Source organism: Dipteris shenzhenensis, chromosome 7 (genome assembly GCF_047967505.1).
Source record: "Dipteris shenzhenensis isolate YYH24624 ecotype China chromosome 7, Dip_SZ_1.0, whole genome shotgun sequence".
NCBI lineage: Eukaryota > Viridiplantae > Streptophyta > Polypodiopsida > Gleicheniales > Dipteridaceae > Dipteris > Dipteris shenzhenensis.
In genome coordinates, this window is record NC_141602.1 from 57,290,556 (window position 1) to 57,312,489 (window position 21,934).

The 21,934-nt window shown below is 43.7% G+C and overlaps 1 protein-coding gene across 1 annotated transcript in view; it reads left to right on the top strand.

Moving 5' to 3' along the window:
- Positions 1–21,646, top strand: part of U2A' (U2 small nuclear ribonucleoprotein A) — a 35,335-nt gene extending 13,689 nt beyond the window's left edge. Inside the window, exons 2-8 of the mRNA XM_087377433.1 lie at positions 7,217–7,257; positions 7,414–7,543; positions 7,657–7,862; positions 8,578–8,748; positions 8,884–8,934; positions 10,087–10,254; positions 20,833–21,646. Of these exons, the coding sequence (XP_087233559.1) occupies positions 7,217–7,257; positions 7,414–7,543; positions 7,657–7,862; positions 8,578–8,748; positions 8,884–8,934; positions 10,087–10,254; positions 20,833–20,838 (773 nt within the window). The 3' untranslated portion in view covers positions 20,839–21,646. The remainder of the gene's footprint in view (positions 1–7,216; positions 7,258–7,413; positions 7,544–7,656; positions 7,863–8,577; positions 8,749–8,883; positions 8,935–10,086; positions 10,255–20,832) is intronic.
- Positions 21,647–21,934: the final 288 nt, after the last annotated feature.

The window sequence follows — 21,934 nt, forward strand, 5'->3', positions numbered from 1 at the left end:
TAGTCCTGTGCGCCTAAGCACACTTAGATACAATCTATGCACATGACATACTCCCCTTCCTCTAAGAACTCACTCTTGAGTTTAAACGAAAGTCCAGAAACTCTCTTTGAAGGTTAGTCAATGTCTCCCATGTAGAGTCCTCCTCGTTATGATCCTTCGACTTAATCTTGTACTCTGTGATCGTCCTATCGCTAATTTGACGTTCACAAAATTTTAGAATACTCTTGGGCTGGTGTGGTATAAAGGTCAAAACTTCAATCTCTATAAGTTCTTGAGGAGTAACTACCTGATCCTCAGCATCCAATACTTCTTTTAGTCTACTGACATGAAAGACTGGATGAATCCTTACATTAGGAGGCAAATCCAATTCATATGCAACTTGGCCAATTCTTCGGATAACCTTGAATGGACCACAGTATCTAGGGATAATTCTCTAACCTGTCTAGTACTGAGACTCTTGTATTCCTTGGGAATACGCAAGTATACCATCGTTCCAATAGAGAACTCTCTAGGCGAACAATGTCTATTAGCATAAAATTTGTCCTTGTCTTGGGCACTTATAATAGACTCCTTGGCAAACTGCAACATTCTTGCATGTCTTGCAAGAATGTTTTCGCATCTTCATTCTTGTTTCCCTTGAATGTGACCATTACTGGAGACTTAGGTTGAAACTCGTACATAGGCATAAATGGACTAAAACCAGTACTAGAATGCTTTGCATTGTTATAAGCAAATTCAACGCGGGTAAGTAGTCTTCCCATGGTGACTGCCTCTTGGAAACATATGCCCAAAGCATATCCTCTAGAAGTCGATTCACAACTATCTGGCCATCAAACTGGGCATGTTCAGAGGAACTCAAACTAAGACTGGTATCCAACTTGTTTTTTGCAAAAAAAAGAAGAGTGGTATCCAGCATGTCAAAGACAAGTGTCAAGAATTCATTCGTAAACTTAGAGTCCCTATCATTGACTTTGTCATCCGGCAAGCCATACAGACGAAACAATTGGTGAACAAACTGTTGAGCCAACTGAGTCACTGTGACTGCAGATCTAGTAGGTAGAAGTCTAGCTGTCTTTGTCAAGCGGTCCACGATAACCATATACAATGGACATCGCTATCCAAGGTTGATGTTTGTGACGAGAAAAATGTAATACATTGCGTTGTCGTTGAGAAAAACTCAAGAAGGACAAAACAAGAAGGAATCCCTTATCGCCTACCAAACAATGAGTTGTCCATCCGAGTGACATGACCTCTATATGTTGTTTGTGGGACTAACACCATCGATTGGATGAGGAGAGACAAGGGGAGCTCATATATCAGTGGCTCGGGATCTGGTGAGGGTTGGCATGCAAGGAAGAAAGTTGGTGATAGATCGTTGCTAGTGCTCGGCCAATCCAAGTCCATCTCTCCTCTATAATCTCCTTGATGTTGCTCACTATTCAACAAGTGCTGACGTCACTCCAGTGGTCTGTCTCCATAAAAGAAATATTGCCTTAGTCTCCACATCAAAATTCATTTTCTGAGTTTGAAGCCTGGCTGCAAATAATATTGAATTCATTCAAGTGAGAAGCAATGGAGACCCCTTCCTTCATCTGCAGCTCAAACAACCTCTTCATGAGGTAAACTTTATTAGAGGTAGTTTCCTTTTCATAAGTGGCACACAGTTTCTTCCACAAATCTTCCGTAGTTTGCTCATTTACTACTGTGAAATAAACTGACTGTGCAAGATGAAGTCTAATAGTAGACTTTGCTAATGCATCCAACTCATTCCAATCACTGCGCGTTCGTGGTAATCCCGTAATAAAATCCATGAATTACCAAGAATAGTTTGTGATTAACAAAGTTGTGAGAACTTTGGGTAAAAAAGAATGTGAATTTGTGTCCCTTGGATCTCTCCATAAGTTCGGTAGAGATCATGGAGGCCAAAAAGTGAATTATTAAAAGAACAATCACAAGAACGAGGACGTGTGAGGACATTGGCACAAATACTTGTTAAAGTAGTCTGAATGGTTGTATTTGACTTCGTAGGTGGTCCTTTGAGCTTTAGTAGAGGTCCTTGTGAAGCTCCGGTCTCTTCGGGCAATCAGCCCAAATTTGCCCACGCTCCTCACAAATAAAGCATCGTCCTTCCTTTTGAACCCGAAGGGAACGGAGGAAGCGCTCCTTGCTGCCCTTCGTCTGTTTCTGTTTCTTTTGAGAAGGAGAATTAGAAGATTTCACTTCTCCCATTCTAGAAGTTGCATTTAAGAACTCCCTTGTTCTTGCCTTGGGTCTCGGGTGTAGTTAACTTCTTGGTCGAGGCCATGGTATCATCATAAATCTGTGCAAAGTGACCGGCCTCCTTCAGGGTCGAGCTTTTATTGTTCTTGACTTGCAACCTGTAGGAATTGGGTAAGCCAGCTACAAAGAAACCCAAGAGGGTAACATGATCCATCTTTGTAGCACAGGTCTGTAGGTCTCGGAATTTTTGGAGATAGGTCTCAAAAGTGAGGCTTTGCTTGGTCATATCCAAGGCCTTGAACTTGGTCATGATTGTGAAAAACCAGACTTTTTGAGAATGCAAATGTGTGCAATGCATGCAGAATTTGAATGCCAATTGGCCCTCCAATGGGAAGAGCGCCCTCGTGAGAGTACTCGTGGCACATGCACCCTTGTCACATGCACCCCTGCACTCGGGTGCAAGGTGACACACTGGTTACATCGACAAGTGCATTATAGTTCCTAGATAGGAGATTTTGTCGTATGCTGTGACCCCTTTGTGAGCCCTTGTCCAGGGACAGTCAGGCAGAAGCTACGTAGGTCAGTCTCTTAGCCTTAGGTCAAGTCAGTAAGTCAGTTCTTGTTCACTAGTACCCACTGGAGAACAGTAGGTTTAGGTCTTAGCCTAGGTTAGGAGTCTCTTTAGGGTCCCCAAAGGCTGGACAGGTAAGCGGGGAAGGCAGCCTGCAAAGGCTGCCCAAAAACTCCCCTGGCAAATGAGCCAGGGAGGGCTTTTATAGGCTGGTTGTAGGCCAACCAGTCTGTAAAACAGACCGACTCAGTTGGCTGTTTACAGAATGGGTTGGCTCAGTCCAGCCCTATAAAAGGGCCTCTTGGCTGCCTTGTTTTCTCATTCAGTTTGCTCCTGCCTTCAGTTCCTTCAGTTCTCCTACAGCTCCACTTCAGCCTCCTATGCAGCCCCTGAGATCCTCAGATCTGGCCCTGCTCTAGCCTCAGTCCCTTGGCCATCAATTCAGCCTGATCTGAAGGTGGCCACGCAGCACAAGAGTCGGAGGTTTGGACCAGCAAACGGAGAGAGGTTTGGACACTGTTTCCTCAGCTTTCTCAGCACTCTTTTACAGTTTACACAGCTCACTCTCAGCTCTATATTTGAGTCATCTCTCAGTTTTCTCATAGGATCTATCACTTCTAGTTTTCACTCTCTCACTCACGCAATAACCCTGAATTCTGGTAGACAGCACAAGCCTCTCCCTTGCCTTGCAGAAGCGTCCTACATCGTTGGTGTGGACAGCATCAAGGTCTCGGTACTAGTCGGCGTTGCCTCTCAGGTCTTTGGGTCTGCTATACGTGTGCACAGTGAGCTCTTCAGAAGTGCGTTTTGTGCTCTCTTGAAGAGTGTTCTTTGTATTTCTCAGTTCTCCAAGTATAAAGCAAATTCTCCCTTGATTGGGGGAGGGGGCCCTCAGTGGGTACAGGGACCCAATCGGTTGTCGACTCTACTCTCTCTCTACCCTCATCTCCTTTCTCTCTCTATGGTAAACAATGCTCATTCCTCGCTAAAGGTTTAAAGAAGGTCTTGCTGTGAATTACACGATCAGATAACGGTTGCATGTTACATTGGTATCAGAGCTTCGGTCTGTATCCAACTTGACTACCGCGAGTGTATGGTTGTGTTGAGATCCGGAAAGGACACACAATCAAGCACCATGGAAGAGTCAGGAAAAGATTTCAACCTCGAAGACTTTGAAGAGGAGAAAGACTACCAACAAGATATGCTTCCGCTAAATGCTTAAAAAGTGATGGTGAACCTTCTAGAGCAGAATCGGGTCCTGCGGCAGCAACTCGAAGAACATTCATCCCAGCGGAAGAAAGCAGAAGACAGCTGGACTAGACAAAACTGGAGGAAAAGAAGCAGAAAAGCCGTTGGAAGAAAGAGGAACCACATATTTTGAAAAACTGCTCTTGTTGATGCGTGAGGAACGCAAAAATGAGGAGGCACTGCGACGGGTAGAGCTCACCCAAGCAGAGAGGTAACAAAAGCTAGATCGAGAGGCGATGCTTCTCCAACACAAACAGATGTTAGTTGCTATGCAGGCAAGTTTGAGCGCAGCAGCCGTCTCCGCCACGGCTTCGCGATCGACAAAGGTAACACCGGGAGAGGTGCTACAGTAAAGTCAGTGATGTGAGATGTGAAGGCAGAGGATCCCATGATGTAGTCAACAACACTGAAGCCTCCCCCATGTGGAAAGCAAGTGAAGCCACCTGACGCGGGCCATCTGTCAAGACCATTATAGATAATGAGATCATGCATCCTGTCGAGGTCTAATATGGCCTGCCCATAGGATGTGAGCAGTCCTCGCCTGTCAGCCGAAACTCGTAGCATACCTGCCTCCTCAAGGTCAATGTCTAGCAGTAGAGTGGAATCATCCTTCAAGTCGAGGAGTGGTACCTGACGAGCACCTGTTCTCGCGTTGAAGTCCCCAACTAGGAGGAGTTCCCCGCGGCTAGAGAAGTCAACGATGGACTGATAAAGAGCAGCAAATGGGGATGTCTCATCCTCCCCTCGAATATCTCTGGCAAAGCGGGAGGTCTCGGGGGAGAAGTAGCAAATTGCGATAAACAAATCCCAGCTATCCATGTGTTGGATCCGAATCCAGAGAAACCTAGAGTGTGGATCTCTCTGCTCCACTGAGATGGTCCCCAAAAGTGTGGATCTGTAAAGGACTGTGACTCCTCCTGATCCTCGAACCCCTCTTGTATCCCTTGTCTCATCTCTGTAGGCAGACTACCACGTATACCTGCTGACTGTTGGTAGTGGGTGCTCTGGAATTTGATGTGTCATCTGTGTAAAAGACTATGTCACGACCTGTATAGGATTCAGAGAAGTTCCCTGGTTCTGACCATAAGGTACCATTACAGTTCTAGATGGTACAAGATAGGGTCTCTGATGTTTGAGTCTCATAGGCCTCGCCTCCTAGTAGAGGTGGGTGCCTGACGGGGGCCTGTAAGGAGTCGTCCATCTCATACTACTGCCTACTTCCCCTCTTTGCAGGCCTGATCCCGCTGCTGCAACAGGAAACAGCAAGAACAGGGGAGTGCGGAGGCAGGCAAAAAGGAGGAGAGGACATCAGCTGTGTGGGACGGGAAGCTGTGATTGGCAGAGGGAAAAAGGCAAAGCGAGAATGAAAAGGGGGGAGAAGAGCAGCAGTTGGCTGCAGTAGGTGGAAGAAGGCAGGAGGCTGGGCTGGTGCTAGCTGGCTAGAGGAGCTCCAGGAGCATGAGCATTAGGCATTTTGCCCTAAGCCTTTTAAGAGGTTAAAGGTTTGCAAGATTCCAATCACGTGTAAACCAATCAAGTATAAAAACAAGAAACAAGGAAACATCAAGTAAATTCAAAGAAATCAAAGATAAATCAAGAAATAAGGAAACAATGTTGAAGGTTTCAGTAGGGATGTGAGAGCATGTTGTTAGAAATGACCCAACAGAGGTTATGCACAGCGGAAGACTGATAGTATTGCCCAGGAGCTCACACAGCGTGCTTGTGGGGTGTGGAATCACAAACTTCTTTACTTAATGTGTGTCACATAGAATAGATGTGCAGACTCATTGTCATCAATAGACAATGAACCAGCCAGATAGAGAAACCACCAAAATAATATATTTTCGTCCAAAGCTATGGACACAACACAAAAGAGGTAGATCCAGAGTCCCACCAATGGTGTGGTCCTCTGATCTTACCACAAGGTACTTCTCCTATCTGCTGGCTATCTCTAGACTCGAGCCCATATGCTCCACCTCGAGCGTCTGTAGACTATCCGTCCAGATCCCTTCCACCTCCACCTTGCTGTCTTTGCACCAGCCTAGGTGGGCAGCACTCTGAGCTAGGTCTGCAGCTCTACAGCCCACTTGAATCCTCCTGGATAGAGGCCCACAGGTGGCTGTTCTGCTGCTCTTTCTGCTCCCTGAATTGCTGCTCCAAGTGATGATGAATGAGGCCAAATGCCTCTCCTTTTATAGGCCCAAGGGGCCCTGAAATGGACCGACCTGGTAGGGCCGACTTGTAGGTCTGTTTGGGCCTACCAGACTGGCCGACCTCGTCTGTCACAAACCAACTTGGTTGGCTGGTCCAACCAGCCCTATAAAAGGGCCTTTGGCAGCCCCTTTTGGGCTGCTGCCTTTGCCCCTTCCTGCGCCTATTGCAGGCCTGTTTGCATCCCTTGTGTTAGCATCATTGTCGACTTGTCTGTAAAAGAATAGATGTCGGATCCTCACATTAGCTTCAATTCACAAAGAAACGCCATAGCCATGAACTACAGGTTATCCCAATTCATCCTTCCACTTTTTGGATGTTCTATAAATTCATGACAACTTGCTTATTATATGAGTTCATGGAATCAACAAGGAGAATCATGTGAAGAGCATCTATTTCCTAACCATCAAATAAGCCAGCAAGAGGATCACTAAGTAGGTGTCGCTTCTTTGTTGATTGGGGTCCAAGATAAGGCCTTTGTGATGAATTGTCATTTGAATTGTTACCCGACAATCGTTTGAATTATTACCCGGCAATCCAAGGGTACTGCAGCCGTACAGGTCCGCGCCTTGTTCAAGATCTGCTGCAGGTAATAACCCTGCGCACAAGCCTGCGCAAACAGGTCGCCATGCTGCGCCTCCCATTGCAGGTCCATCGCCTGCCCTTTGTCTTGACAGCTGCCCACATGGCAGCTCATGTGCTGCCCATGTGACAGCCCCAATCTCTCCAGGTCTACCTCCCCCATGCTCTCCTCATATGGGGGCTTACAGATGGGGAGGTGACCATTCCAACACATGTAGTGTATAAAAAGCAAATAGGGATTTACGTTTGAAGCTTTCTGAGTGAGCTCTTGTCAGTTATGTCTATTAGATCTCAAGTCACGTTAGTTCTATCTTTATGTTTGAATTCCTTTTACTTGGCACTGTATAGCTCTCAAACCTTGTGTGGTATCTCTTGGCATTGCAGGGAATAAGATTGCTGTGGTAGAGAATTTGGGTGCCACTGAGGTTCGTGATTGATGTATATAGGTTTTCTCTGCCTTCTAAGCCGGCATATATGTAGTCTTACTGCAGTATGTTTTTTGTTCATGTTACCATCCCATTAAAATACGGGCTTTTGAAAATTTGGAAATTTCTTACCTTTGATATTTTCCCCTCTTCCAGGACCAGTATGACACTATTGATATATCTGACAATGAGTTAGTGAAGCTAGAAGGCTTCCCATATCTCAAGCGACTAACTACATTATTGATAAACAACAATAGAATTGCTCGAGTTAGCCCCAATATTGGAGGTAGGTTTTATTGCTCTATATATCACCAATGGTGCACAATTTCAGTGTTTTACATTTGCTGGGCTCGCATTTTCTAGATGCGTTTAAGTTAGATCGTATCATTTGATGTGCAGCTTTTTTGCCAAAGCTTCAGACCCTCGTGCTTACCAATAATCGTCTCGTGAACTTGGTGGACCTTGATCCCATTGCCTCACTTCCAAACTTGCAGAATCTCAGCCTGCTAGACAACACAGTCACAAAGAAGCCACACTATCGGCTTTACGTTGTTCACAAGTTACCAAAACTGCGGCTGTTGGATTTTAGAAAAGTGAAGCAAAAGGTGAGTTGATTCCTTTTGATTGCAGCATGAGTATCTTAATTAATAAAACTCTGGATTGTTTTTTTCCTCTTTTTTTGAGCCTTATTGATGGTTGGTTTTTGTGGGGTTTCAAGTATGATGTTGGCTTCAACCTTTTAAGATATTCACTTCCTTGCAAGAGTTTCTAGAGTGTGCTTTTTGATTGAACTTCTCAAGTCACTTTTTCTCAGATCTGCAAGATTTCCTTCTGACTTGAGGCTGATGCCTGCTTACAAACATTCTTTGCATTTCGGGATCTGCCAAAATAAAATTTTAGGGGGTTAAATGGGCTCTGTAGTAGTAGTTTACAGAGAAAGATACTGAGAGCGTGCATTCATGTATGCTTGAAGAGCAAAAGATTTGAAAATGACAGATTGCACAGAATGAGGGATAGAGAGAGATTGATTGCAGCTACAAATGGGGTCTTGCGCAGGCAAAGACGAGACCGTGCAAACATAGCATGAGCATGGGGATGGTGGAGGATCATGACAGTTCACACATCACTCTCTTTCGAAGTCTATTAATAAGAGTTGGCCAATCTTTGACAATCATGCTTTCATTCTCTGAAGGCCATGGCATTGGCCATGGGGATGCTGGAGCCAGTGGTTGTAGAGAATGGGGGCATGTTTGCAAAGACTGGCCACCTGTTTTTTATTGATCCTTAGCATGACAAATCTGACAGCTTTGTTGAGCACAGGAGAGGCAAGAAGCAAGTGCGCTATTTGGTTCGAAAGCTGCAGAAGTATTAGAGGAACTGGCCCCTGCAAACACATTTGTTCCTGGCGAGGCACCCGAAGAGGCTTCTCCACCAAAATCTGAAGATGTGCAACGAGCCGGTCCAACTCCAGAGCAGATTCTTGCGATTAAGGTAATGTTCTTGTTGTTCAAGTCAGGTAGAGAAGAAAAAAGGTAGATGTGCATTTTATATTTTTTAAAGACACACAGTGTGAATCTGTAGATACCTGGTTGGTGTCAAGGCTGATAGGTTTGGAAATTTATGCAGGCCGCCATTGCAAGCTCACAGACCCTTGAGGAGGTGGCCAGGCTTGAAAAGGTAGTTCCACTTTCACCGAGTCTAGAAAACTAGCTTGTTTCCAGAGAAATTCTTGCATACGTGTCCAATATCTTTTTGGAGGTTTGTTGGGAATACTAGACGTAGAGAGTCTTTTTGGCAAGATCCGATGTTGTGATCAGGTGCATTTTTTTCCTTGAAACGTAATGTTGCAAAGCTCTAAAGTTTTGACTCATGAATACCTGGATAGACCAGCGAGGATGTTAGTTCAAGTATTGATTGAACGATACTAAGATTATAGATGTTATGTCTTCATCTAGTTGGACTCAGATGTTCTGGACTAGGGTATTACCGATATATTTTAATTCATTATCAACCATGCTCCAGGGCTTTGTGTTTGAGGTTTAGCACAATGTTTGTTCATGCTTGCATTTTGTTCAAACTATGTTCTTCAGTTCAAACTATGCATATCTACCATATTTATACATTTCTGTATGTATAAGCTGGCCCCAAAAGTTTCCAAATGGTTGGAAAGATTCACAGATCACAAATTTTTACCTGTATCCTAAATGCCATGTCTCAAAATGTGTGGCAACCCAGGCACTGGTTCAATTGAGGTTTTATGGGATGTTTAAAATTTTCGTTGTTCATGGATACCATACAGTTATTAAAAGTAGACACTGGGCGGTACCATGTAGCCCTCACAAAAGAGCTCTGCGTGGAGCTTGCACCGTAGAAGAAACCCATTATTTTACCAAGAAAAGCGTTCAATTTTCTGGTGAAATGAATGAAAATTGCACATGGCATAGGATGAAATATGTCTATTCTTTGTATTATGCACAGTTCAGAATGAGGCCCTTATGTGCCAAGAAGGTTACAAGAAAGGAGATGCTGTGGTAGCATGGATTGAGCTCTGTAATTAAGAGCTTCCTGACCTCTTGAGCGTGTGGAAGGTGGACTTTAAACGGCCTGGACAGAGACATGTTAGCAAATGCTTGGTTGACTCATTTTTCTTTTTTATTATGCTTTACTCTCACCTAAACATACTCTCTCTTCACCGAGTCCTTAGAATTGCAGGCTTTTTATGGATTAGGCAGTTTTTTCATAATGTACTCGTGCATGCTAGGAGAGACTTTTGCAATGTATTACTTGTGTGTGGTATTTGGAAGTAAATTTCACTGAATTGCCTTGCAGGCCCTTAAGTCAGGTCAATTGCCAGCAGATCTCAAGATACCTGATGATGATGTGGAAAACAACCCTATGGAACTGGTAGCCAGCACTGCTCAGGCAGATGTGACCATGATGGAAGAGCCTTCTTACACATCAGAGATTCTGCCAAATGATTCTGAAGCTATGGAGCAGGTCTCTTGAATGCACTTCCCTCCTTTTGGTTCTGAGTTTCAATATTGGATGAAGAGTCATACATTTGTTTGCATGTGCTGTAATTAAGATCTGTTGTGTGGTATAGGAAGTTTACAACTGTGATTATTTTTTCTGGGAAGCTGAGGTGCCTGAGAGAGATATATATTACATGTTCATGGGTGCACTTCTTCATCTGCAACATTATAGTGCTAGATTCAGTCTTATATGCACTGTAGAACCGCAAAGCCTTGTCTGTATATATATATGTTCATGTGTTTGACATCTCTGTGGCTTCTGCTGCCATTGGCTCTCTTAGGTATTCTCGATACGAGAAGCTCCTATGCTGCGGTAAATCAGGAGAACCTAATGAACCATGCCAATGAAGATATTGCTTTTGGGGGAGCTATGTTTTGCATTTTGAGGTTGTAAAGACTCTGTCTCAGCATACACAAATATTGACTCCTGCATCTGTGAGCTAGTTTTTTGTTGTGTGAAACCTTGCTTGGAACCCTATCTGGACGCAAATGGTGTATTAGTGTGTATTTCCCAGCTGACAGGTTTGCTGTAATCCTCCTGGTTTTTTCCATTTTAAAACGTTTAACCTCAAGTAATGTGGAGCACTCCAGGGTAAATGTCTATACTGTGGCACCCTTTAGTGTTAACCTTTTGTCACAGCAGAGTCTGGAGTGCTTACAGAAACTCATTACAAAGACCTTTGTATAAATGAATGCTCTAGTATGTATGGGTGTCTGGATTTGTATGTGTGCGAACATATGTTTAAACTATGTGAAAGTTATTTTCAAACTTCTATACACCTTGGAAAACTTCTCTTTTGAGGATTTGAATCTAAATAAGCTCCATTATATACAACTTAAAGCTTCGTTGGATTGCTTCTTAAAACTAAAAGCCTGCTTTCAAAGCAAATAACTCTATCTAAATAAGGAACTCTTGATTTCTATTTTTACTTCTCCTTCTCTTGACAAGGTAGACTTGAACTCAATTTTCCAGAAGAATTTGGAAGCATCCAGTAGTAGCTTGGAACTATGTAAATACTTTAGGACAAGAGGCTTTCAACTATGGAGTGATAGGTAAAAGGCTTTCAGAGCATTCAGTTGTTTCGAAGGCTTTATTGATGCTGATTTAGGGCATGTAGTCACAGCTGATACTTCAATTTTTCTTTCTAGTAACCTAAGAGACCTTTTTATGAAAGGCACGGAATTTCGATTGTACTCTTCAAAAGAGTCTTGCCTTTTAAAAGCTATTGATAATGGAATCTCAAAGTCTGCTTTGCAAATAGAAGAAAGTTTAGGAATTCAAGATATCTTATCAGAATGGAAAGGGAAGATTTTGAAGATAGTTGCTTTGGAACTAGAAGAAGTCCCTTTAGTAATTGCTCAAAGCAAAGTGGAAATTTGTCAAATAACTTTGTTTTTATTTGCAAAAAGGTTTACTTAATGTCTTTCGTTTGCCAAAACTTACGCCCTGCCTTAGTTTCTCAAAAGGATTTGATCTCAAAACACCAGAGTTTTTGCAAGTCTTCAGGGTTTGTTTGCAATCCAGTATTCCTTTTCTTCGTGGTGCTTGGAAGTTTCACAAAACTCCAAGATTTATTGCAGCTGCTTGTAAGACTACTTTGACAGATGTCTCTAAATGGCTAAGCTACTGCTTCGAAGCCATGTTGCCTAGTGTCCATGAACTTTGGAGGGACTTATTAAAGGAGGCAGATGTCTCCTCGCAATCAAGCTGGATTTTAAATTACTTTATAGAAGTGATTCCGGTATATATACACCTACTGTTCGGGATGTCATAGCAGCTAGTCCCTGCTATGCATGATGCAGTTCATTGTTTTCAACTTGTGACTGTCATGAGATTGAAAATGCACTGTGTGTTGTGTTTTTAGAGTGTGAGTTTGGACATGTTCCTGGATTCATCTAGATATATATATTATTCTTAAGAAGCTGATTTCGAAATATTCAGATAAGGAGGAAAACAGAATCAACATGAATTGACCCTCCTTCTGGGGAAGTAACATTACTTCTCAGCAATTGAGCAATAGTTATTGGATGTGTTTTCAGAAGCTCTGAGCATGTAATACCTTCTTGCTTTGACAAGTTGGCAAGATGCCTCAGGAGCATAACTCCCGGATTTTAGTGTTTGAACGTACTGTCCCACCATTTACTGTGCTATTTGAAATTGTCAAGGCTGCATGCACTAACTCATATTTCTCAGCTTTAGAGGTTTTCGACAAATTCAGTCAAGGTAATTGGGGGGTTGCTTCCAGCTAAACAATAGTGGACATATCATGTTTGGTTGTTTTAACTTCTATGCTGGGGGAAGTCGTATTCATCCATGTTGTGGCCTGCTGATATTGCATAAATTCTATCTGCATTGCCCTATCAGCTAGATTGTCTAGAAAAGAGAGTAAAATGAAGTGGTACAGCCTTCACAAGTGTTCATAGGTGGAATGAAGAGTATGATTAGTGTTCTCCTTTAGTGCTATTTGCTCCCTTCACCTCCGGACCTGTTGACAGAAATTCAGTATAATTATGTGTGGGTGTGTGGATATGTATATGTGGGAGCGTATGTCTACACGATGGTATACACCCACCATTGGGACTAATGATGTCTGCCCTTCACCTCTGGAGTGCCGACAGAAACTCAGTATGAAGACTTTGTATAAATGGATGCTCAAGTATGTGTGGGTGTGTGGATTTGTATGTGTGAGAGCATATTTTTATACTATGGTCTACACTCATCGTTGGGTGCTGATGACGTCAGTGGGAATGTCATAGTAGCTAGTCCCTGCTATGCATGATGGAGTTTATGGTTTTCAACCTTGTGAGTGACTATCATGAGATTGAAACTGCACTATATTGTGTTTTTAGAGGATGAGTTTGGGAATGTTCCTGGATTCATCGAGGTATATGGTATACACCCACCATTGGGACTAATGATGTTGGTGGGGATGTCGTAGTAGTTAGTCCCTGCTATGTGTGATGGAGTTTATGGTTTTCAACATGGGGAGTCTATCATGAGATTGAATGTTCTTAGACTCATCTTATCCCCCATACATCTAAATTTCACCTTGTGAAGTTTTAGTGGGTGCTTTGCCCTATCCGCTGGATTGTCTAAGCACTTTTAGCTTAGAAATGCTCGTTTGGAAGAGACTAAAATGAAATTGATGGTGATTGTAGCTTGAATGAAGAGAAAGTGGAGTACTTTTTGATTAGTCTTCTCCTTTAGTGCTAGCCTTTGTCATGGCTGAGCCTACCCTTAATCTTCAGAGTGCTGACGAAAACTCAGTACGAAGATCTTTGTATAAATGGATGCTCAAGTATGTGTGTGTGTGGGGTTATGTATGTTGTTTCTACTATGGTGTACACCCACTGTCGAGCATTAATGATGTCAGATGGGGATTCGTCCCTACTATGCATGATGGAGTTCATGGTTTTCATCTTGTGAGTGAGTCGTGAGATTGAAACTGCACTAGTGTTGTGATTTAAGAGGATGTGTTTGGGCATGTTCATGTATCCATCTAGATATATGTTCCATGTTGTGGCTTGTTGATATTGCGGTAAATTTAAGTGGTGTGTTTGTTAGAATGTCACTGTCCCCAATCGGGGACAAGGGGGGCAGAAGACAATAGGGGGAAGGGAGGTTCATACCCGGCTTTATGGAGGCAGCACCTGTGTGGAAAATGTGCCAGCAGACAGGGGGGGGCAGCATATGGAGGACATTTGGGCCTGGCATCAGCAGCCCAAAAGGCCCACAAAGGGGCCTATTTATACGCCAGACCAGCATGGTCTGGTCGGCCACCTACAGCCCCAAATAACTGACCAAACAGGTTGGTTAGGGGGCCCTGACCTGGTTGGTATCTTGGACAAGGAGCCGACTCCCTAGTCGGCGAGTTTGAGGGGTCCAGGCCCTCCTATATAAAGCCCACCCACTCCCCCTCATTCCTCATTACAAGCACTGAAAGCCTTGCACCCGGGCAAGCGTGCTAGGAGAGGAGAACACTCAGCCCTTTTGTATCAGCATCTCTTTGCTGTTTTCTGCTCACCTTTTGAGCTTTTGTCAGCCCACTGATAGTGGAATAATACATCTGAGTTCTCTCTCTCTCTCTCTCTCTCTCTCTCTCTCTCTCTTGGTATCTTGGACAAGGAGCCGACTCCCTAGTTGGCGAGTTTTAGTTGTCCAGGCCCTCCTATATAAAGCCCACCCACTCCCCCTCATTCCTCATTACAAGACTGAAAGCCTTGCACCCGGACAAGCGTGCTAGGAGAGGAGAACACTCAGCCCTTTTGTATCAGCATCTCTTTGCTGTTTTCTGCTCACCTTTTGAGCTTTTGTCAGCCCACTGATAGTGGAATAATACATCTGAGTTCTCTCTCTCTCTCTTCTCTCTCTCTCTCTCTCTCTCTCTCTCTCTCTCTTTGAAAAAGGTTTTTTGTTCTAGTGTGATCATCTACATTAGTCTCTGAGTGTTGTATGAGCTGCGATCGGAGTGAGTGATTCTATCCTCTACTTTCCAACATGGTATCAGAGTAGGGTTTCCAGCTGTAGAACGGAGTTCCTCAGCAAGAAGGCGACTCCAATTGACACTCAGGTTTGTTGCGTGGTCAAGCTCTCTACTCCAAGTTCATTTTCAGTTTGCTGTCTGCTATTACAGCAAGGATGGAGGACAAGGATTCATCTGTAGCCTCTACATTCTGAAGGATTTGTACGAAATAGACAACATATCTTGAATTCTTCAACACCAACTGTACAATTTGGATACGAATGAGGGGGACAATGTTTATGACCATTTGACAAAAGTCAAGGTGGTCACCACCAATCCATCCTTTAATGAAAGCCAATCATAAGGGATGAATTTGGCTCCAAACTCCCCCAACAGTTTCAAATGCTAGAACAAAGTGGACAAAGGAGTGGAAAAGGGATCAGCTCGCAGTAGTTGGTCAAAAGGTAGACTCAAGTCATCTAGCGTTGCTGTCGCTACACAAGCTACCTCGCAATGTCAAGTGTTTCGTGACTATGGTCACTGCAAGACAGAGGACCATGCATCTCACCTTCAAAGAGCTTGGCCCCTTACTATTGCAAGAAGAGGCTCGGGAAAAGCTATTTACTCAATCGGATGAGAAGGCTCTCGTGGCAAGGACAAGTCCGGCAAGGGTGAGTTCAAAGACTCCAAGAACAACAAGACCTAGGATGCAGAGAAAAAGAGGCAGATGAAGTGCTTCTACTGTGAAAAGCTTGGTCATTCAGCTAAGGAATGCTACAAGAAGAAGACAGACCTCAAGCGAAAGCAGTAGCCAAAGATTGAATCGGCAAACGTCTCTACTGGCGCACTCTTTATCATTACTGACTACTGCTTAGTCTATGCAGTCAGTGAAGGAAAGGAAGGCTGGTACGTGAACAGTGGAGCTTCAAAACACATGTCCAACAAAAAGGAGTGGTTCAAATCCATGGAAGGTATACATCCCGATTCCAAGGTCGCTGTGGGGGGACATGCCTTGTGAAGGGTGTTGGTAGTATTCCATTCATCACGACTGCAAGAAACAAGGAGCTGATTTTCGGTGTACTCTATGTATCGAATTTGTGCAAGAACCTTTTGTCTGTTAGATGGACAAGCACAACATGTGGGTCTTATTTGAAAACGGCAAAGTCATTGTCACATCCAAGGCAAATGGAAAGGTGGTGGCTCAAGGAGTCGAGGAGCATGGGCTATATCTGCTCAACGCTCTGTTGGTGCGCGGGGACCATGGCAGATCCAAATTATGGCATCAATGGTTCAGTCACGTCAATTATGGCACTCTCATTGAGATGCAAAATTTCAAGATGGTAGATGGACTTCCACCGATTGTAAGTAATGATTATGTTTGTAGAGCTTGCTTAGAGGGCAAGCAACACAGGGACAAGTTTCCACAAGAGGCCTCATCACGGGCTAAGAAGCCGCTCGAGTTGGTTCATTCCGACATCTGCGGCCCAATGTCAACAAATTCATTCGCAGGTTCGCGATATTCTCTTTTATTTATGGATGATTTCAGTCGCATGAACTGGGTATTCTGCCTGGCCAAGAAGTCTCAGGTCATGAGAAATTCAAAGATTGGAAGGCCTAGATAGAGAAGGAGAGCAGGGAGGTAATCAAAGCCTTTCGCACAGACAGAGGGGAGGGAGTTCACTTCTACCGAGTTCCTGGATTTTGCAAGAACACGGGATAAAGAGACAACTCACTACAGCTCGCACATGTTAGCAGAATGGAGTTCTTGAGAGAAAGCACATGACCGTCCCAGGGACAGGTTTGATCATGTTGCGAGGGAGAAATCTTTCGAAAGCTTACTGAGGTGAAGCTGTGAATATTGTCGTTTACATCCTCAACAGAACCAAGACCAAGGTTGTTAATGATAAGACTCCATATGAAGCTTACTATGGTAAGAAGCCAATGATATCTCATTTACGGATTTTTGGCTCTAATGCATCTATTCATGTGTATAAAGATGAGTGGATGAAGCTTGATTCCATAGCTAAAGATATATCTTTGTGGGATACAATGAACAATCCAAGCCTATCGTCTTTTCGACCCGGTAAAGAAGTAGGTCCTTATCAGCAAGGACGTGATCTTTGAGGAGTCAAGAGCCCCAGCCTACAGAAGAGGTTCAAGAACTTCGTCATTACTCCTACCCAAGCTCACCATCCAAGAGGTGGAGACGATTGAAGAATCAGAGGAGGAGGAGTATGATGTTCTGGAACCGGCTCCAAAGGCAACTCCAGTAAAGGCACCTCCGTCAGAGAAGAAGCTACCTCAATGGTATTTGAAGACTTAGCAGACTCACGGGTTATGAACATTCCAGAAAGCAGTTTCGGAGCGTGGCGGTCTCAACGGAACATGAAGACTTCCTCTGTGAACTATGCTATGGTGGCTCAGCTTGAGGCAGTGTCACGAGAAACGTTTCTAGAAACGCGTTTCGAGAAATGTGTCGAGATTTTGACAGATGTTTCGTCTAGAAATGTGTAAAATTAGTGTATTTAATATAAATAATAAAAATAGTATATTTTTTATTAAAAAAATTTCCAAAAAACTTTCACGTTTCGCATGTTTCTTGGAAATGTTTCGGGCAGAGACATTTCTTCACGTTTCTACTGTTTGAAACACGTTTTCTAGTGACAGAGTCTTGAGGAGCCCCATTTCTTTGAGGAAGCGAAGGATATTCTAGAATGGCAGGAAGCCATGCAAGCAGAGATGGATGCCATTTTGAAAAATGACACGTGGGATTTGGTAGCCAAGTTGACAAAGTGGAAGGTAATTGGGACTAAATGGGTGTACAAGCTTAAGTTCAAGTCAGATGGGAGCTTGGACAAGTACAAAGCGAGATTGGTGGTGAAAGGCTATGCACAGTCACCTGACTTGACTTCGACGAAACCTTCGCCCCCACAGCCAGGATGGTGATCATTCAGGCAGTCATTGCCTTGGCTGCTCATCATAATTGGCCTATTTTTCAGATGGACGTCAACTCTGCATTTTTGAATGGAACCCTGGAGGAGGAGGTATATGTGGCACAGCCACTAGGATTTCATTACCATCAAAGTATGCAAGTTGAAGAAGGCGTTATACGGGTTGAAACATGCCCCCAGAGTATGGTACCGGTGGATAGATGTTTTCTTTCAGAAAATCGGGCTTCAACAGAGTCCATTAGAGGCAAATCTTTATCTCGACTTAGAGGGGGATTTGTGGCGGTTGGTATTAATCCTTTATGTGGATGATGTCATCATTATAGGAGATCATACGAAGAAGATTGCTCATGTCAAGAGACTTCTCATGGAGGAGTTCGAGATGACGGACTTGGGCGTACTTCATTACTTTCTTGGGATTGAAGTGAAGCAGGGAAAGAGTTGTATCTTTATCTCACAGAAGAAATATTGCAGGGAGCTACTCAAACGCTTTCAGATGGAAGATTGCAAAGCAACAGTGACACCCACGGAAGCTGGTCTGAAGCTGAGTGTACATGATCCATCTCAGCCGGTTGATTCATCACTGTATTGACGCATGGTGGGGAGTTTGCTTTACCTCACCAATACTAGACCGAGTATTTCTTTCTCAGTTGGATTGCTGTGTCAATTCTCCACCACACCCAAGAAGGCCCATTGGGATGCAAGTATGAGGGTGCTAAGGTACTTGAAAGATACTTGCAAGTATGGCATCACTTACACGAGAGGCATTGAGTTGGGAGTTCTCTGCAATAGTGATTGGGCAGGTGATATTGACACCCGGAGATCGACTTTTGGGTACTGTTTCATACTTTCATCAGAAGTTGTGTCATGGCTGAGTAAGAAACAACTACTGTTTTGCTTTCATCAACAGAGACAGAGTATAGGGTTGCTTGTACAATGGCATGCAAAACATTGTGGCTCAGGTGGATCTTGGAGGACATGAACGTGGCCCAAGAAGCTGTGACGGCAATCATGTGCGACAACCAGAGTTGCATAGCAATCGCCAACAACCCCGTGTTTCACGCACGGACGAAGCACATCAAGGTCCACTACCACTTTGTTCGAGAACTCATCGAGGAAGGTGTCATAGAGTTGATTTACTGCCCGACCGACGACGACATCTCGGATGTCTTCACGAAGGCGCTTCACAGGGAGCAGATGGAACACCTCATTTGACACATGGGGATCGGCCCACAGTTGTGTCATTGAGAGGGGATGCTAGAATGTCATGAGCCCCCGATTTGAGGGGACAAGGGGGGCAGAAGACAATAGGGAGAAGGGAGGTTCATACCCAGCTTTATGGAAGCAGCACCCTGCGTGAAAAACGCGACACGGGGGGTTGGAGTAGCATATGGAGGACATTTGGGCTGGTATCAATTAGCAGTCCAAAAGGCCCATAAAGGGGCCTATTTATAGGCCAGACCAGCATGGTTTGGTCGGCCACCTACAGCCCCAAATAACCAACCAAACAGGTCGATTAGGGGGCCCTGACCTGGTCAGTATCTTGAACAAGAGATGACTCCCTGGTCGGCCAATTTGAGGGGTCCAGGCCCTGCTATATAAAGCCCACCTACTCCCCCTCATTCCTCATCAGAAGCACTGAAAGCCTTGCACCCGGGCAAGCGTGCTAGGGGAGGAGAACACTCAGCCCTTTTGTATCAGCATCTCTTCGCTATTTTCTTCTCACCTTTTGAGCTTTTGTCAGCCCACTGATAGTGGAAGAATACATTTGAGTTCTCTCTCTCTCTCTCTCTTTGAGAAAGGTTTTCTGTTCGAGTGTGATCATCTACGTTAGTCTCTGAGTGTTGTATGAGCTGCGATCGGAGTGAGTGATTCTATCCTCTAGTTCCCAACAGTGTTGCCCTTTCAGCTAGATTGTCTAAGCTTTTTTTTGCTTATAAATGCTTGTTTGGGAGGGAGTAAAGTAATATCGTGTAGTTTTCATAAGCGGTCGTAGCTTGAATGAAAAGAATGTGGACTACTTTTTTATTAGCCTTCTCCCCTAGTGCTAGCCTTTGTCGTGGCTGAGTTTGCCCTTTGTTGATAGAAACTCAGTACGAAGACCGTTGTATGAATGAATGCTCAAGTATGTGTGGGCGTGAGGATATGCATGTGTGAGCATGTGTTCATACTATGATCTACACCCACCGTTGGTGGGCGCTGATGATGTTGTTGGGGGTGTCATAGTAGCTAGTCCGTGCTGCTATGCATAATGCATTTTTTGGTTCTTAACCTTGAGTGATTGTCATGAGACTGAAATTGTCACGAGGGCGTGAATTTAGCGCATGCATGTTGGCTTGCATGTGGGCTAGACCTCGAGAAATAAAGTGGGCAGGGCCTTGTGTTGTGAAGTGTGCAATTTTCCCCTAGGGAATTGTGCCCTAGGGGTGATTTTTGGGTTTTGGTTCGAAAGAGGGGGCAAATGATGTTAGTGGTTTACGTTGGTCATTGGTTGGCCTCTAAAAATTGCCCCACTAGAGGGGGCAAATGAGGGGGGAATGCCATTACTGCCCTTTAATTTATTGAAGGCCTGTTTCAGAAACTGCTCTATGTGTTGTGATTTAAGAGGATTGTTCCTAGATTTATCTAGATATATATTCCTGCTGTATTATCGGATGGGCAAATTTTACGTTTGTGAAGTTTTCGTCCATTTGCGGCTTGCTTGTATTGCGATAAATTCTTTCTATCAAGAGTGGTGTGTTGCCCTATCAGCTACATCGTCTAAGCATTTTTTTGCCTAGGAATGCTCGATTGCGAGAGACTAAAATGAAATCTTTTGGGAGAGCATATGTTTATGTCTACACCCACTGTTGGATGTTGATGATATCGTGAGGATGTCATAGTAGCTATTCCTTGCCATGCGTGGTGGAGTTTATGCTTTTCAACCTTGCCAGTAATTGTCATGAGATTCTAATTGCACACTGTGTTGTGATCTTAAGAGGAGTTGTTTGGGCATGTTCCTGGATTCATCTAGATATATGCTGGGGGAATTATCTGGGGAGTGAATCTTTACAATATGTCTCCTAATGTTTTCATTTAAGTATGTTCTTCCAGCTACATTAATCACGATACTGAAGTCTCTTTAAATTGCAGGGTTAGGCCTTTTCAAATGCAGTGATGCACTGGCATTTCTGGTGCTCTACAATCGGCTGTACTGAGTTCCAATTTGTTTTTTCAAATTGACGATGAGTGAAAGCAGTAATCGTTTGCCTTCTTGGGATGTAAGATGGTAGTGTCAAATTAAACTTTTTGCCAAGGTTGAGACTGTTGTCACGAATCAATTTTGCAACAGCCCTGAGCCTCACGTAGAGAATTTTCAGTTCGGGAGGATCATCGGGCCAGACCTGTTTGAATGTGTGATCTTTGGTTGAAGCGTCTGCTTCCTAACTTTTCCTTTAGTGCATGTTACCTTTCCTGCTTCTTGAGGGTGTTCAGCAATTAGGTCCCATGTGCAGGAACCAAACTTCAGGATCTTACTAAGTCTCTTGATCACAACAATGTAGTCTTCTAAACGATGAGAATCTCGTTTGGTTTATACGTAGGTCTTTAGCTTGAGGAACTGGAGCAGATGGAATTGTGTAACCTATATAATTTTTATTTGCAGCTCTCAACTTCTGATATAGGTTTACATATCAGAAATAATAAATGAGGAAGCCATGGTGGCAGTGATAATTTTGGTTGAGAGTTGGTTTTTTAACATGCTAGGGACTTGCATTTGTACGGTTGCCTTATTTGAAAGGAATGGCTAACATTGGCATGCTTTTCATGTCATGAAGTGGACATCAACTGTTGAAGATTATATTGTGATTGAGACTATCAAGGCTTTGCCATGATATTTACAATATAGCTAACTTTGGCATGTCCCTGATGTATCTTAACCTTCTGGACTTCACACAGATTATAGTGCTTCAGGCTGGATTTGTCACTTTTGTGGTAATTACCTATCGGTAGTATCTCTGTTGTGTAGTAGATAGACTTCAAAATGTATTAGTAGCTTGAAATATTGGTAACTCTGTCTAGCTCTTTGAGAGTGATTTGCTGTTGGTAAGCCAAGTTCCCCCTTTAAAGTGACTATTGGAGTCATATACACTTTACGTTGGAGATCCTAAAAGGTGCAATTAATGTTTTACATAAAACCAGTAATGCTTTGTGTTGCATGAAGTAACTAACATCTCAATATTAGTGGATCCATGCT